General features: G+C 31.7%; 1 protein-coding gene across 1 annotated transcript; it reads right to left on the bottom strand.

The window, feature by feature from the left end:
* Positions 1-4,797: 4,797 nt before the first annotated feature.
* Positions 4,798-17,854, bottom strand: HELRODRAFT_187825 (hypothetical protein; the record flags this gene model as incomplete). The annotated part of the gene is made up of 22 exons (XM_009010766.1): positions 17,800-17,854; positions 17,495-17,714; positions 17,303-17,424; positions 16,454-16,702; positions 15,126-15,261; positions 14,779-14,944; positions 13,974-14,094; positions 13,527-13,737; positions 12,926-13,186; positions 12,643-12,812; positions 12,225-12,423; positions 11,000-11,266; positions 10,541-10,710; positions 8,803-8,938; positions 8,428-8,565; positions 8,188-8,351; positions 8,010-8,100; positions 7,581-7,811; positions 7,292-7,516; positions 7,042-7,230; positions 5,962-6,241; positions 4,798-4,874 (listed from the first exon to the last, which is right to left on the bottom strand). The coding sequence occupies exons 2-22, from the start codon at positions 17,657-17,659 to the stop codon at positions 4,798-4,800; spliced, it is 3,768 nt and encodes a 1,255-aa protein (XP_009009014.1). The 5' UTR covers positions 17,660-17,714; positions 17,800-17,854.
* Positions 17,855-18,355: the final 501 nt, after the last annotated feature.

Raw genomic sequence — 18,355 nt, 5'->3', positions numbered from 1 at the left:
TAATGTTGTAATAGTAATTTAATTGGTATGTCATTCGTAATCACCATTTTTGGATAGATAGATTCATATGTAACATTTTATATTTTGATTATATACGATTATACGTCACATTATTATTATACTAGTAATTATCAATTATATTATATTGCCTTTAAAAAATGTTTTCAAAAAATTTGGTTAACTGCCCTTCATGTTGGTCTGATGTAGTGGTTCAAGTTGCTGTGAATCGTACCATAAAGTAACTGTATCGTATCACAGCCTGCTTGGATCTTTGCATCAAATCAGATTCTTCTACACTTCCACAGTTAATTTTTTTATTAAAGTTTTCTTTATTTTTTCATAACTTTTCATGTTGGATAAGTTTTTGGATTGGTCAAAGCTACTGAGATTCGTCAAAATCAAGTCTCTTTCTTCTCTATTCGTATCACAGTCTGCTTTGACCAGTCTGCTTATAATTCCTATTGTAAATTGATAACTGAAGGACAAAGGTTATTATAGACTTAAATATCTATCTACATCTGGCTAGATTATGTTATATTGTTATGTTTTGTATATATAATTAAATTATTATAATTAAATTATTATTATATTAAATTTAATTCTACTTGTTTAGTTTTTAATTAAATAAAGCATTTTTTTTTTAATTTTTGCTTCAAATTTAAGTTTGTTAATTTTTTTTAACAGAATTGGCCCAGCAAATTGAACAAAAAACTGGAAATGATAAAATAAATTAACTTCTATTACTAATTGATGTTTTATTTAGATTTAGGAAATCACTTGGAGCAAGAATAAATGACAGCATTAAAGAAAGTTAAACATGAGTTGAAGTTGGAAACTCTTTGTCATCAACTGTACTTGACTCATTTCTTTCGAAATTGTAACAAATTTTTATCTGGCAAAATATTCAATTCCGCATAGGCTGTCAAAATAAAGTTTCAAAGGAGAGTGTTGGAGTCAATAAATTAATTAGTGAGGTTGTCATTTTTTGTCTCACTCCCAACCCGGTCCTTAAATCTACAATGAAGAAGTAATAAAAACTAGCATTATACTAAATAATGACAAAGAAGAATATGATGCTATTGATGAAGAAACAGAAACCAACTAAGATGGACCAGCCAATAAAGAAATCTGACACCTTATTTCCATCTAAGTTCACTTTGACAAAGTAAATAAATATTTCCCTATATAAACTGAATTGCACTGATGATGATTCATTCGGAATCGAAATATGGCTTTATTTGCAGCATGAGTTCGGAAAATAAGTTTATTTTGAATTTTAATAAACTAGACGTTAGTGAGAAAAATCGAAAAAACGAACTACAAACATTAACGCCAAACATTCAGTAGAATTTATGGAATATTATATATATATATATATATATATATATATATATATATATATTGTAAATATATATGTATATATATATTTTTACAATATTCTATAAATTCTACCGAATGTTTGGCATTAATATGTTTGTAGTTTGTTTTTTCGATTTTTTGGTGAACGTTTATTAAAATTCAAAATAAACTTATTTTCCGAATTCTTGCTGCAAATAAAGCCATATTTCGATTCCGAATTAATCATCATCAGTGCGGTTAAGTTTATATAGGGAAATATTGACTTTGTCAAAGTGAACTTATATGGAAATTAGGTGTCAGGTTTCTTTATTGGCAGGTCAATCTTTGTTGGTTTCCTTTTCTTCATTGATAGCATCATATTCTTCCTTGTCACTATTTACAATGCTAGTTTTTATTACTTTTTTGTTTTCATTGTTGATTAAGCGCCGGGTTGGAAGTGAGGTTTGTAAAATATGCAGAATATTGTAAAAATTATGATCTATTACCAACATATACAATTATTTATAAAGATCACTGCATTCTTGGCATTATTCAACTTGTAGTTGAGTTTCTCAATTTTTCTAACGAGACTATTATCATCTTGATGAAGTTTATTAAGGTTAAATAAAAACTTTTAGTATTTGACAATTTTGACAAAACATTATTAATAACGTTATTACTACAAAAAAGCTCTTTTCGGCATCAACTGCCGTCATCAGTGTAGTTATATAGTACTGTTACGTCTTTGTGTCTTTGTTTTTACAGTGACTTTGATTGTAACTTAATTAGAATTATAGTTAATCATGTGTTTCTTTGTTAGAAGAATATTGGTATTATTTAATTGAATATATATTGCTGGTTTACGTTTATCAATGAAAATTGATTCTGCTATCTTCAATTTGAAGTATTCTTTGTTGTAATAAATTGCTTTGGTGTTATTGTCTAAAATTTCCCTTGTTATAATAGTGTTATGTTGTTCCATTAGGTGGTCTTTTATTGCTCCGTGTTGCTTATGCATAGTGAGTCTTCTCGTTAATGTTGTTGTAGTCATTCGGATGTATTCAGAATTTTGATGCACGCACTCACAAATTTTACATGTAAATGAATAAATCAAATGACTACTTTTCTTGTCCGAGGAAGGTTTAAATGTTGGAATTGTTTTTTATTTTAAGAGATGATGATTTCCTGTTTGTGTAGTAAATTCTTAATTTTATTGAGATGTTTGTATCTATGACTTTAATTAACATTGTTTTTTATTATCTTTTTTATTATTTTTTCATCTGTTTTATATGATGAGGACATACTATTTTTATAATAAATTATGATGTTTTTTATATTGTTGTTATTGTCGTTTGTATTTTCATTGTTACGTTGTTCTTTGTGGTGAATTATTTTCTTTATTTGTGATAGTTTGTATCCATTATTAATCAGGATTGGTTACTCGTTGGAGTTCTTTTTCTCTATTTTCGGCTTTTGATGAGTGAGTATACGCCCTGTTGACGAAGGCACTGATCGTACTGGTTAGGAATGTTTCAGTGCACTCACTAATCCCATTGAGACAGAGAGGTTGAGACATATAAATCGTTGACGTTCATGATGAAGAGATTTTTCGATCTTATTTCTATTCCTATTTCAATTTTACTCATAACAGCACTTATATAGGGATATTTCAAAGTTTTACAATGCTGTGATTTTTCATCAATAATATATATATATATATAATTATATATATATATATTAACGCTTTTGAGAACTTTTTGATTTTAATTAGCGATTTTAAATGTTTCATTAATATATATAATCATCTAATTGATCATATGTCTGGCGTGGTCCAAATTGATAATTCAGACCATTTTGCAATCTATACCACATTTCTTTTAAAATCACAAATTTTTGGTAATCAATTTTAAACGTAAAAATTTTTCGACAAATAACATAATGAGGCTAAATTCTTTTCTGCCAATTATGATTGGAGATACATTATAGGTATTAACGATGTTGATGTTGGTTTTGATTGTTTCCACGAATAATTAATGAGACTTTTAATTTTTTCTGTTCCACTGTTCCTCATAATTCTCGTTCTAAGTTTAAACATCCTTGGATGAAAAAATAAAATGTATAAAAAATTTATTAAAAACAGTACTTTAAAAAACAAACATATATATTTAAATTACAAAAAGCATTTTCTAAAGTAGTAATTTTTGCAAAACAAAATTATTATCACAAAGAGTTTTATTTAAACAAATCAAATACAAAAAACCTGGCAATTAATTAGATCTACATTAAATCCAAATAATAGGAAATCTAAGTTAATGTTAGTTTGGTGTCCAGGATGTTAAAAGTTATGGAAAAGTTTGTACATTTTCGATTGATAATTTTTTTTTGAAAAAAAATCACTTTGATTGTCAGTACGGGTTCAAGAAGGTTTCTTCCACTGAAGTGGCCGTTTTTGACATGATCAGTAGAATTGTTGGCAGTATTGAACTGAAAATCCATACCGTATGGGTTTTTATTGATTTCAAAAAAGCTTTCATACCATTCTAATTCAAAAGTTGAGTCATTATGGGATCAGGTGAACATTGTTAGCCTGGTTCAAAAGCTATTTATCTGAGAGAAGCCATTATGTGTCTATTGAGGGGACAACATCTGACATGTTACCAAAACACATGCGTTCCTCATGGATCGATCTTGGGGCCGCTTCTTTTTAATTTATTTTTGAATGATATTGTTAGATCTTCAACAATTGCCAAATTTTTTTAGTATGCAGATGATACGACAATATTGTTTGAAAGCCGCTTTATGGAAGGGTTTAATGAAGTGATAAATCGAGAACTTGCATTAATTTTTGATCGGTGTCTTGCCAATAAAATGACTAGTTTTTGGTCCTAAAATGTCAACTAATTTATTGCATTTTAAAATATCCATTAATGATAACCCAATTGAAAGAACAGAAACGATAAAATTTTTAGGGGTGATTATCAAATCTGACTTCATGGATAAATCATATTAGCAATACTTCTCAAAAAATTTTTAAAAGAATTGGTATAATCAGCAAATTAAAATCTATTTACACGTTTTATATTATAATGTTGTATTATTCATTAATTTATCCATCCATATTTAATATATTGTTTGCCTATCTGGGGCAATAGTCCTATATGTTATTTAGCATTATTAAAATGTCAAAGGTTTTTTTTAAGAATTTCGTTTAACGTAAGAAAATTTGACCACGTCAGCCATCTCTTTAAAGTAAGCAAAATACTTACAATAGGCAGCTTGTATAAATTTTATTTGATGCTATTTTTTATAAATTATATGAAATTAATTTGTCGTCGTATGCAACGGAAGTTATTACTCGATTTAAGTCTAAAAATTAATCTGCATGTTAGACATGCAAATGAGTTTTATTTGCCGGTGACAAGAACAAAGATATACAGCAATGGCACCTTGATGTGTGGATTAAAAACATGGAGCAAGCTGGTGACCAATATACAACAATCGCGATCCTACTGGAAGTTCAAGTCCGACATCCATAACTGATAGAAACAGATGCAATTTAATCAATCTTTTTTTCATTGATTTCTTTCTTTTTTGTTTTGCGAAACATTATTGTGTTTTTTTCTTTTTTTTGGACATTATGAACAAATTTTGTTTTATTAATTAGTTATATTGACAATTGAACAGCATAATTTCTGTTAGTTAAGTTGCCGCACAAGCCCTGTGGGCTTCTGGTTTTACTTTAAATAAATAAATCTATATATTCTACAATGTTTATTTTATATATTTTCAGCATATTTAGTTTTTTTTTGTCCGGTATAATATGTATCAACGATCAGAGAATCTGGTTGGAGCGGTTTTGTGTAACATTGTTAGAAAAAGCGCTTTATGTGCACCCAAATCATATGATAACATATACTACCCACACATTCGGTCAGTTGAATTTCGTTTGCATGGCTGGTTGTTCTGTCGATTTGTCCACGTTTGTTACCTAATTTTTCAAGATTTTTTAAATATATTATATATCGTCATCGAATGAACATTTAGATAGCATCCGCTATATTGGATATTCTCACAGGCGCTCTCACGCAATGTAAAAATGCAAAGCTAAATTTTATAAAATTCTAATCTTAAACAAATAACCAAACTTAAATAAATATATAGAATTCTGCCATCGTCTTTCTTTTCAGGTATTTGATGGTATGACATAGGTTGGATCGTTGCCGTTGTCGAATTTCCATTCCCTGATGCCAACGAACTCCGGAAGCTTTAATGGCGATCGAATCAAAAAAGATGCCGTCATCACAAAACGAAATGAAGTTGACATGCGTTAACAACTTTCGTCAAACGTACCCTTTACATATATAAATGGTTTCAAGCATAAAGGAATTAACTAACAGTGGGCAAATCAAATTTTTACGACATGAAATTTTAATTTAAATACTAACGACATTCATTTTACTTATATAGAAACATTTTTATACTTGTGCAAAAACATCTGGGAAAACAATGTTTAAACGAACTAATAATTTCAAAAAAGAAAAACCAAAAAATAACATATTGTATTGTATTGTATATAAGTTTTACAATTAGTTTTACAATTAAGTTTTAAGTGTTAATAAACACCTTTCAAATAATAATCCCATTGAATTCTCGAAGGTTGGCATGCAGTTGTCGCTTGAGGACATACAACTATCAACTTTCCCGTCTTAGTTAACTTTGTGGCTGAGGCAGTTCCGTCCAATGTAACAATGATTTTGTAATCCCTATTTGCTTGAATAGTCTCAGACGCGGTATTCACTCGGAAATTTGGGTTGTCAACATGAAAGTTAAATTTAGTAGCCTTTTTGAAAACATTCTTGAACACAATTGTTGCAGGGGATCCATGTTTAATAACGAACGGTCCCTTAAATAATTTAAATTATTCGTTAAATTAATTTAATAATTACAAATAAGTAACTTGAATTATTGAATAAAAATTAATTAATATTTAATTAAATATTTATATTTGTTGTGTATCATTATTTTTATTTTCTATATTTATTTGACATTTTCTTATTCAGTTGTTTGGAATAGTAGAGTCTTACATATAAAAATGTGAGAATAAGTTGAAACTTAGCAAGATCTATTCCGCAAACTCAGGTTCAGTTTCCAAAGTGATAAATTTATATTTATTTATTATAAATATAAATTTATATTTATAACGCCAAGAGATGTTTGGCTTCCTAATAAATAAATATATATATAAGTAAATATATTTTTTAAAGAAATCAGTTGTACAATTATTTTGTGACTAAACTTCCAAAAATGAAAATCTCCCAATAATTTAAAACCAAATTTCTTTGTAAAAAAATTCTTTTTTTTACAAAAGTTATACTTTTATAGTTAACAGAACTGAAATTTTTGAACCAAATAACCAAAGAATTGGATAGGGTAAACATCAATTAGTGTAATACATAGTAATATATAGTAGTAATAATAATATTACAATCAGTATAATTATCCAATTCTCTTTTTTGGATGTAACTGAAAAAAGGTTAAATAATTTCGAAACTTTCAAAATGACTGATTTTCCATTTATAACTTTTTGCTAATGTTATTTAAAATACATACTAATCCACAATAAGCTTTTGAGGTAGTACTATTATTAAATTAATGTTTATATAAATAATTTAAGTCGTAAATTTTTTCAAAAACATTATTAACTTGGGGTCTAGGAAATTGACACTCTGCAAAAATTGGAAATGTGTATGTTCCACCATGAGGAGAACTGGCCACTAACGTTGTCTCAACCCTTCCCAGACTGGATGGTTGATAGGTCACCTCTATGGACTGTTCTGTGCCTGCGTTAATGGCTGTTACAACTTTTTCACACGTGAAGTCACTGTGGTTTACCTAATTGCATAAAAGTAAATTGTCATAAAATTTTATAACAAAAATAAAATAATTTTTATACTTTGCAAATGTAATCAGTCTTTGATTTACTATAATTCGTGAATCGCGCTAATTGTGATTGACTTGAACCAAGTGATGTTTTGAACACAAGTTCTTTTTCAGGAAGTGACTCTGAAGCAATTAACTTGATTTCATAAACTAATTGTCCCATTTCGTTTGATGTCATTTCCAATTTACCCCTTAGTATTTCCGGTTTTAAAGGAAAATATTCGACATAAAATAATTTCTGAAAAAATTTTTAACATCAAAGTGATTGCCAGCGGTCTACGTATAGATGATTATCAAACAACCTCAGAGACAGCTGGTACAATGAGCTGATTCAGATAACATAAATCAGGCAAACTGCTTGTAACTGTGAATGTCGTTGGGATCATGAGTGGATTTATGATTAGTATATCCTGAGTGACTTTTTGTCTGACTGTTGTATTCATCTCGAACGTGCAAACCACATCAGGTTTTTTAAATGTTAGTGTCAGTTCGACGAATGAGTATTCATGTGTTGTGCTATTCACAAATATGACCTAAAAATAATACGGTATTTGTGGTTTTAAAAAATGCAAATGCAAACGTTGATCAATCTATGAATGTATAGATCTAGCCTTGTATTGATATGTTCCTTCCTTGTATGATTGAATAGACAATTTATAATCTTTGGTTGATAATGGAGGAACGTCAACAAAGTCAACACCAGTCAATTTGATATGGGCTGGTAGTTCTACCTTTTCTCTCAACGAAATTTTATCATTTTTATCTTTGTTATCCCGAGTATTTGGAGCATTGATCAATAAATAATCTATCTTTATCCTGAATCTGACGTTTCATCATATAAACAATCAATATTTATTATTATTAACTAATAATTACAAATTGATTAACCAATCTAATTTTCGAACAAACTTTTGGGGTTTATTAAGCCAATTTTCGACTGGAATAGATTCAACGTAAAGAGTTCTGCAAGGTATCTCCCTGGTTATTTTTGTTGTTGCTGATGGAGCGTCGGCAATTCCAACAAGATTGTACAAAACTCCAGTGCCATCCGGGAATGGGAAAAAGATACTGCTCTGGTTTTTATTTCAAAAATATTGGAAATCATTCAAATGCAAGAAAAATTTATTTAAACAAAATCAAATTATTCACTGTGTGCTTCTCGTTATCTGACGTCATAACCATGGGTTGGTATGTCAAAATGTAGTTGCTCGTGGAGTTAGGTTGTAAATTGAATATTTCAGATCCAGTCCAGTGTTCACTTTCGATAACAGGCCGAATAACCCAAGACTGATTGGTTGGATTGTTAATTGCAATTGATTTTGTTTCTTTCTGACGGACAGAAGTTTGCATGGTGATAGTTTCTTTAGCTGTTGGATACTCTACGCAACATCCGCACAATGCTAGTTCTGTAAAACAATCTCCGTCAAAAAAACATTTACACTGTAAAAAAATTTAGTAAATTGTTCACAGGATTAGGAAAAATTGTATTATAAAAATGAGATGAGTAAAGAATAAACATTCTACCTCAACACGTATATCATCAACAATTTTTTTTGGCTGGAATGTGACATCAAACAAAACTTCTGCGCCAGCTGGTATGTACCCTCTCTCAGGACTGATGCAGAAGTTTGGTGTCATCTCTTTCGTGTCCCATCGAAAGCTGTTTTGGAATTGTTACACATTCTATAAATAACATAATTAGTTTCACGTCTTTTCAACTACGATAGATCAGCGATTTCCAACTAGTGGGTTGCGACCAAGGTGTCGGAGTCAGAGGTTTTTGCCTGAGTCGGAATATTGAGAGGTCGGATATTTTTCATCCGACTCCACAAAGTGTTAAAAATTTGAAAATTTTTTATTTATGTTTTAAAAATTATTTTTCAAACTCGGGTTTGTGAAAAGATATACTGTGTGTGCGATATGCAATCCTTTTTACAGACGAGCCCCAGAGCGGAACATTGCCGTGTAGAAATGATGTAAGCGTTATAGAGCTTGATTTTAGTTGTCAGTGAGATACTTGAGTGTTATATGTTACGGCCCTAAGACTTTATACATGAACTAGTGGTTGTGATTTGGCAAGATATCTTAACACAACTACTGCCAGCATTATATATTTTTTAGTCGAGGTAAGTGAATAAATCCATAATCTAAAATGTTGTTGCTCATTACCGAAACATTTTCCAACAGAGAATCACCCGCAGGAATGATTTGTATCTTGGTTTTGTTTCCGTTTATTTCCAATCCAAAAGATGTAGCTTCCTCGAAAAAGATTGCCAGTGACAGTTGAAAAACCTCCTGCATCTCTGCCAGCAGAGTAACATCGTCGGCATATTCAAGGTCTGAGAAGACTTCTTCGCTGATTGTGTTATCTCAAAATCTAATCCATCGGGGCAAGAAAAATTAACTTTGAAAATTTTGTCTGACCGAACTACTAGGAACATTCTTTCAACGCAGCTAAGGGAGGTGTGAGTTTGAAAAGCCTTTAACAGGTCTACAAGATAATGAGGAATTCCCAGGTCACGAAACAGCAGACATATAGCGTCTCTGTTGACCGAGTCAAAAGCTGCCCTGATGTAAGTCTAAAGTAGTCGGCTAAACTCAAGTCTGGTCTGCAAGAGTGAACGAAAGATTTAAGATTTTGCAAGAATTTTCACTAGTGAACGAAAAATGTGTTCAAATTTTCCACTGAACTTAAATTCTTAGTCAAAAGTTTCTAATTTTTTAAATTGTGTTCAAATGTTTGAACAATTTCAAAATAATGTAAAACATTTATTGATATTTTCGTAAAAAATTTATATGACTTTGCCTTATATTAAATGTACAAAAATTAATTTGAAAAAATCATTTGTTTTAAAATTCTGCAATTTTATGGAACGATTGTAATATTATTCAATTTTAAAGATTGTAACCACGTTTTGTACCAATAATTCATTTAATGTTTCATTGTTTTATGACGCTTTTAAAGTCTTCTCTTATTCAACAATTTTTATTTTTCCCAATTTCTTTTTCTAAAGTTTTTAATGTTTTTTTTTTCAATTATTATAATTGAGCCTAGATGGAAATAAAAGTAGATATTTAATTGTAAACACAATTGACTATAAAGTAGATTCGGTAGGTCGCAACTTTAATAACTCGTTTTATCAATCTTTTTATGCAAAAATGCTTCGAAAGCTTAAGTTTCAACTAGTTTGGAAACAATAAATGTTAGCGATGTATTAACAACTCGAAAAAATAATTTGAATATATTAAGATAAAAACTTACTTCGTTCCGAAATCTCCAGTGTTTGACATGTGTAACTGTTTGACTGTAACACTTTTTTGAACACAGGCTCCAAAATAGATTCGATTCACGTTTAGAAGAACTTCAAAGCCAAGACCTGATCCTTTTATCATGAATAGAGTTTTCTTAAAACCCAAACCTTCAGCTATTATCTGTTAAAATAATTAAAATATTTTATCAAGTTGAGTTAAATATCAATAAATATCAGAGATGATAATAATTACGTGGCGATAGTTAATCACATTCTGACATATGTGCTGAACAGCATTAATAGCTCTGTTTAATGATAAAGCTTTTTACTGGAGATTTTATGTTGTTTTTTTATCATCGGTCCGACATGCGTTTGAACTTCGCTAAAGCATTTTTAAAACAATTTATTGCGAAATGCGTTTAGCTGATGAATCAACTTTATGTCCAAATTATAAACCAATAAAAACTTACAGCTTCATTAAATTGTTTTATTCTTTTCCAAGGAGCAAACGAAATATCAACATTGAATGTTGAGCAGGCAGGAATTGTAAACATTCCAGCAGGTCCTATGCTCAATGTCCCAAGGTGCAACAACTCTTTCTCTTCTGGAAGAATATTTACCTGAAACGTAACAGGCGCTAAACTCTTATTCGCAATAGGGACTAATCTTCTAGTACACTGTCCTGGGCATAAGGCTCCGAGGTCTATTGTATTGTGACAGGGATTTTCTACACCGAGCTGGAAGTAACAGTAACTAAATTGTTAATATTGATATCATTATTTAAATATTTTTTAAATTTGATCGATCAAATAAATGACAGATAATTTGTAAAAAAAATATTAGAAAGTAAAGCTATTTATCATGTTGGTTTTTACCATAGGTCTGACATGCGTTTGAACCTCGCTAAAGCATTTTTAAACAATTTATTGCGAGATGCGTTTAGCTGATGAATTAACTATTAGTTGATTCTACTAAGAATAGTCATAATAACTATTTGGAATTAAAAAAACGTTGAATGTAACGCTGTGCAACTGTGTAGTTACTCTTCTTTTTAAAAACCATTCCACGTTTTTTTAAAATCAAAATAATTAATACGACCCTTTATATTTTTAATTCAATTTTAAATTAATTAAATTAGTAATAAATGTTAATAATAAATATAAACAATAAATTTTAATGATATATAAGTAAATTTTTTAGGCGTGTTAAAAAATTCGAAAAAAAGAATCTTGCGTCGTTCGGTCGCATTATTGCGTATCTCGAATTACAACCAGTTGAATCAGTGATGTGAATTAGTTCGATTTGATTATCACCAATCTGGGCACAAGCGTGCAAACAAAATAACGAATGATACACGCAAGCAAACGAGAGCTGCCGTTTTTAGCTGCAGTTGATCTCAGTGATAACGTTGAGAGCGGTGCAAGCGCGCCGTGCAGAAGTTTTCGCTGAATTACTTTATCGGCAGTTGTATATAACTTGAAAAATATTGAAAAACCGTTTCATTAAAATCGGAAAGCGTCTAAAATATTTATTCTTTTTAAAATAGCTCTTAAAGAATTGGAGTAATTACGCGTCACGATTAGATTTATTCAACAATCGTGAGACATTAATGTTACACAATGTTAAACATTGTTAACGCTCTCAACTGCAATATTTACCATGAAAATTGTGAATAATGAATTGAAAAGAACATACATTTAATTCTACTCCTTGACCATGGAAGTGAATGTCTTTTGTGGCTACTTCGTCAATGACAAATGTTATATCCCGGTCAAACATCTTAGTTTCTCTTGCATGAAAGGAGAACTTAACAGACAATGATTTGCACGGATTCAGTATGTGTGGCTTGAAATGGAATGAAAGCCAGGAGTCTGGTTCACTTGTGCAATTCAGGCTTTGGAATATGGTATATATTCATTGATCATTGTTATAAAGAAATACTGCTGGCTGATTTACGGAGCATTAACACGATCAAAACAGTTGATGTGAAATGAAAATTTGATGGATGATCTTAATTTTTTGGAAAGGTACTTAGAACCAAGATGAACAAAAAGTTTTTGAAGGTTTAATAATAACAACGATTAAAGTAAGACAAATGAACACGGTCAAAAACCTGATGGGCTTCTCTGACTGATTCTTGATAGTCAAGAGAACGCAAGGAGGTTCGACGTCAGCCTTGTAAATGAACTGAGAACCGAAATTGAAATAGGAACAAGAAAAGTCAAGCGACGATTGATCTGACTGTCCAGCGAGCAGCATGCAGTAGGTCGCACCATGTTTGATCTAATTCATATAACCAACTATCAAACATATTTCTTAGCAGAAATAAAACAATATATATCAGCACATTGAAATGTATTAAGTTACAAACAAAAAAATGTTTGAAAAATAAAAACGTTGACAAAACTCCTGACATAAAGAGTCAGTAGATAATTTTGTAGGACTAGTTGCTGTTTAGGTCGAAAGACAAGCGTGCAGTTACATTTATCACCCTGCTCGACAACAGCCGACGATGGTACGATGCTGACCAGAGAAGTTTCACTTGTGAAATCTCTAACTGGTTTGTTCTTCTTGGACAGTGTAAATGAAAATTCAAACTTGAAAGAACCAACGTTTTGTATTGAAATGGAGAGCACTGAGCTGTCGTAAACACGCACCTTCATTAAAACAATATTCAAATATAAATTGTCAACTAATTCAATTTTAATTTATTCAATAAAATTAAATCATAAAATAATACAGTGACCCGATACGAATGTGAAGATATTCCTTAGTTTTTCACATGCAACGCGTGTTTATTATTTCTAAAAATCAAACGTTTTTTCCACAGCCACGGCCCAATCCATCAATAAATTTTTTTTAAAGATTCAACAATAAATCAACACTCATTTATCAACAAGTATATAAATTCGCCATTCCATTTTGCACCAAACTCCAACTAATGTTACCGTTCCAACTCTTTAAAAGATAAAAATAGAAGTAATGAGTTGAATGAACCTTTCCAAAATCAAGAGTGGTAAGATGAGCAGGTTGCAAGGTTGTCATCATTTCGTCGCCCTGCTTTCCGTACGAGACGACTGCGTTCATGGCGTATCCACGACCTTTTATGTTGAGAGACAATGGTGACGTCATACATTTGATGTAACATTTTACGTTGAAGTTTACTTCCTTTTCATGTTGGGCATTGAAACGTATGCACACTGGCAGCCTGATTGATCAAAATGTCATTTCATTCATCAGTTTGTTTGAAGAGCCAGAAACCATTTTTTGATTGCAATAAGTCATATCCTCACAATATAAACTTGTCAATTTAAAATATGTTTATATTGCTCACAGTTTTCTCGTCATTTTCATGTTTAAAGTAACTATTTAATCACATTTTAAAAACTATAAAAATATAGGGCAAATAAAATAGACCGAGTCCTTGGAGAAAGGATGGCAGACGTCGGATTGATGTTTAATACTTCTTGGCACTCTGCAATGCAGCACGACGACAAATCGAATTTGAATTGGAAGGATTCGTCTTCATTGTTCAACAAATTGACGGTAGTGGAAGTTTCATTACCTGTTCGTTATGCAACATCATAAATTAAAATCGCATTTTCTACTCGATTTGTGACGTTGTCTGTCGTGAAGATGTTGTGACGTTGTTCTAACGTTGTTATTATTAGTATTCTCTTCATTTTTCTCAGAGAACCCATAGGTCACATCAAACAAATACATCTTCAGTTCATTTCCAAACAAACTTCAGACGGTAATGAATTTCAAACTGACATCAAGAACTGACATCATAGAACTTCGTCTACCAAGCACCGACCTTAATCCTAGACAGCAACATCTTCTGATTTGTTGCTGATATGAGGCTTGAAAATATTTCACCTACCAACCCGCATGCATTTTAAAGCAACCCGTGGTCACACCGCATCAACATTTGTAAGTCAGCATCGCAATCTTGTCAATAATTCTTTGTTTGGCCGGCAGCCAATGAAGCTTCCGTGTCAAAATTCTGTTTTCAAACAAGACTGAGTAAAAAACTGAACGAAAGTTTGTGGCGTGTGTACACAAAATCGCTCAAGTCAGTTCGTGCGTTTTTTGTCAGCGCAGCTTGGTCAGTGCAAAAATCTGATCGTGTGTAGGGCCCTTAAGATCGAGAAGAGCTAAGCGTACGACGTTCTTTTTACGTTGTCCGTCATGTCTGTTGTGTTAATTCAAAATGTGCAACAAAAAATAATGCGATGGAAGAACTAACCAATAAGGACTGCGTCGAAATTGTGAAATGGTTGGTCGAACATGACTTGCGGCTCCCTGCTTCTTCCCACAATAAGAAATTTTTGTACAAAGTTAAAGAACGGTATCCTCAACTGCCAGTAACTTTCAACAACATGCAAGCTGCTTGCTTGGAACTCAAATACAATCTACATAAATGTTGTTTGAAGTATTTTTGTTCTGACATCAGTATATTAATTCATTTTTTCGACAAATTTTTAGGTTGAAAAACATTAAAAAATAAAAATATTAATTAAACTGAAAAAATTACCAAAAGCACCTGAGCTCATTACAGTGTGACATAAAATTACAGAACCGTAAATTACGTACTTCGTTTTTTTTCATGGAGCGGACGTAGATGGAAGGAGTGCAGCAGGTAAACGGAGGAGTGAGACCCGGCACTTCTGGATCCATGCACTCCCACAAAGCTGAATAGTCCATGTTTGTTGGGTTCATTAGGTCAAATCTGTTGCCCCATTTAATATTATTTTAATTTTTCAAGCGTCCCGTCTAAAAAATAATCATAACGTATTTGAAATGTTTCGCTCTTTTCTATGAGTTTTTAAAAAACTATTAATTGTGATGAAGTCATTAAGACAAGCAGAGCAAGATACTAAGGCATCCAAGTATCATTTTTGTAAATAAGAACCGTCGAGAAGGTGAATAATTTTCATCTCCCAATAAAAATTTCTCTTATTTAATTATTCTTTCATTTATTCTTTAAAAATGTTCAACCATCCGCTCGCGTGGTGCGGCTTGTTCGTCTGGCAGTTTGAACTAAATTCTCAAATGCGAGCACTCCAGATTTTTTTTATATTTTAAAAATATGCGTTAAGTTGAAACTCTCTCGATGGCAAACAGTTTCACAGCCAGTTTTTTCCCCAAACATATCTTACAACAATATTTCATTGAAATAAGAAACGTTGATTCAGTGATGTCTACAAACTTACGCCTACTGTGACAAACGTCTACTACTAATAGGACTCTCTTACTAAATCGACAAGATTAAAGCTAAATTAATGATCTTTTAAAACGTGTCTCATTCAATAGTGTTTTTTGTTACCAAATTTTTTCATCTGCAATGAAAACAATTTGTTAACCTTTCAATGTCACACCGCTTGCATTTTAAGTAATCTCGTACCACTAACGTTATCCAATTTGAACATTATTTACTAAAGCAGCGGTTCACAAAAAAGGTGGTGCCACTATGAACGTTGAGAACCTCTGTACTAAATGCTTGCATCGGTTCTGCCTCGGTTCTGCCAAAATTTCTGTAAATGATTAAGAAGTTCGAATGCAAAAAAATTTGTAGCAGTCTTCCAATGTAAAACGCTTCATAATGTCTGGTGAATTTCTCCACGGTGTCCATGCTATTTATTATTAATACATGCACATTTGTCTTTAAAAGATGGCAATTTGTTACAGGCTACGAAATTGACGCTGCATAAATTGTAAATTATTGATGTTCAATATTTGTCAAATTTTGATGTTAACTTTGGTTGGTATCTGTTAAAACTTTTATTAAAAACGAGTTTACCATGTAAAAAAAACTAAATAATCTCCTCATATAAAATCGATCCTTGCACTCAAACCCTACTCGTATGATTATCAATTGAAACAGCAAAGACAATAATAGTAGTAATAATAATAATAGTGACTTTTTGACGATAGTGCGACAGACACCGACGGCATGGAACTCCGTGACCTTGGTGGTTGGGTCGGCAGCAACTTCACTTAGCGTCTTCCGAAAAGAAGGGATGATGAAGGGAGCCAACAAATCGGGGTTTCTTCTGGAACCAGTCAAATAATCTGATTCTTCAAAATCTAAAAAGTGGCAGTAAGGAAGTAGGCACCGTCCTTTCAGTTGAACCGTAGGTCCGCCCATACCTGGCGCTAAGTTGTTCATACTGTGTGGTGCATATAAAAATAATTTTGATTTCGTTAATTTTTTTCATTTCAAAATAAAAAATATAATTTAATAAAAAGCAATCAAACATATGTTGTTTTTCTATTTTATTGCTATTCAAAATATATCAATCCCATTACCACTACTGATTTTCTTTTCAAAGGGAATAGTAAGCAGAAGGTTTTTTTTCTGAAACTGACTGAGATTTTCGTAAAAGCCGTCTTAATGATCTCATGATTGCTACTCTTATAACTTCACAAAATCTCTCAAAACAATTCCCATAATGAAGTCAACTTTCGGCATTCGTTTATGTTTTGAATGAGAACAACTTTAATATTAATTGTATGGAAATGGAAACTACACTAAGAGTGCTGTATAAAAATCATTCAATTTTTTAACAACTTCCAAATTCTTGAAACACAAAACACAAAAGTTTTGTTATTTACAAACTTGTCTAACCTTCTCTAATGAAATGTATCAAAGTATGTGTTGTTTATTTAATGAAATGTATTATTATTATTATTGATGTATGTGCTGTTTATCTAATGAAACGTTTCAATGTATGTGATGTTTAACGAGATGTGTTGTTCATCCATCGAACCTGCATGAAAGGAGCGCATGAAATTCTTGGACGATCATTGGACTAAATGTAACGGAAAACGTTTGTTCAGCACTTGCCTCTACCACACCACACGCGGGAGATATCGAGAATGGACAATAAGCCTAATGACGTTTTTCACGATGACAGTTACAACTGAGTGAACAGCAATTAATTGGAGTCATTGGAATATACCTGAGACTGGTTGGTCACGGGAGAAGTGTCTGGTGATGCTTGCTGCGGTGCCACCATGTGCCTGCTGGTCAACGGTGGACCGACATCCTCATCAGCGCCAGCAACTTGGCTGCAGTTGATGTCTTGACCGGCTACAATCGACTTTCCCCTTTCGTTTCTCGCCATGGAAAGGTTCCAGGCATAAAACAATTTTACACGACCGACGTTCTTTAACGTTATGCTAATGTTGTGCAAAATTGAAATATGATTAAATGGGAATTTAATGGTGTTATCATAATTAAATTTACACATTCTTAAAAACTGACTTGTAAGATCTGTTTTTGTAGAGAAGAGTATCTTTGAATATAATGGTCTTGTAATTTAACTCATATTGACAATAAAAGCAACACGCCGAAATTTTGATGCTTAAATATCTTTCTGTTTCATCCAATTCTACATTACTTGGCTCCAATTCCGATTCAACCACTTTCGTTTTAAGCGTCGGCATATTTTTGGAGCGTCTGCTTGAAAAACTGTTAAAAAGTTGTATTGATAATATAACTAACTTTCGTTTCCTGAAAAAGGAGTTCAACATTTATTATTTATTAATTTTCAAACCTCATTTTCCTCGAAAAAAACCTAATTTATTCAGAATGATAACAAGCAGGATAGAAAATTTCACAAATTAAAATTTTACAACTTACAGGCTATTTCTGTGTTCATTATCGCTGTTATGTTCGCCTGGCACTTCGTCAACCCACTTAACGACCTTCAGCTGGTCGTCCCAGTTCATCGGGGGCCCTCCTTCTCCGTTGAAATCAATCGCAACCAATCTACAACGAACTTCTAATTTATCCAACAGCGTTTCGACATCTGACTTGA

The sequence above is a fragment of the Helobdella robusta genome, assembly GCF_000326865.2.
Source record: "Helobdella robusta unplaced genomic scaffold HELROscaffold_1, whole genome shotgun sequence".
Taxonomy (NCBI): domain Eukaryota; kingdom Metazoa; phylum Annelida; class Clitellata; order Rhynchobdellida; family Glossiphoniidae; genus Helobdella; species Helobdella robusta.
This window is presented reverse-complemented; position numbering and strand designations above follow the sequence as displayed.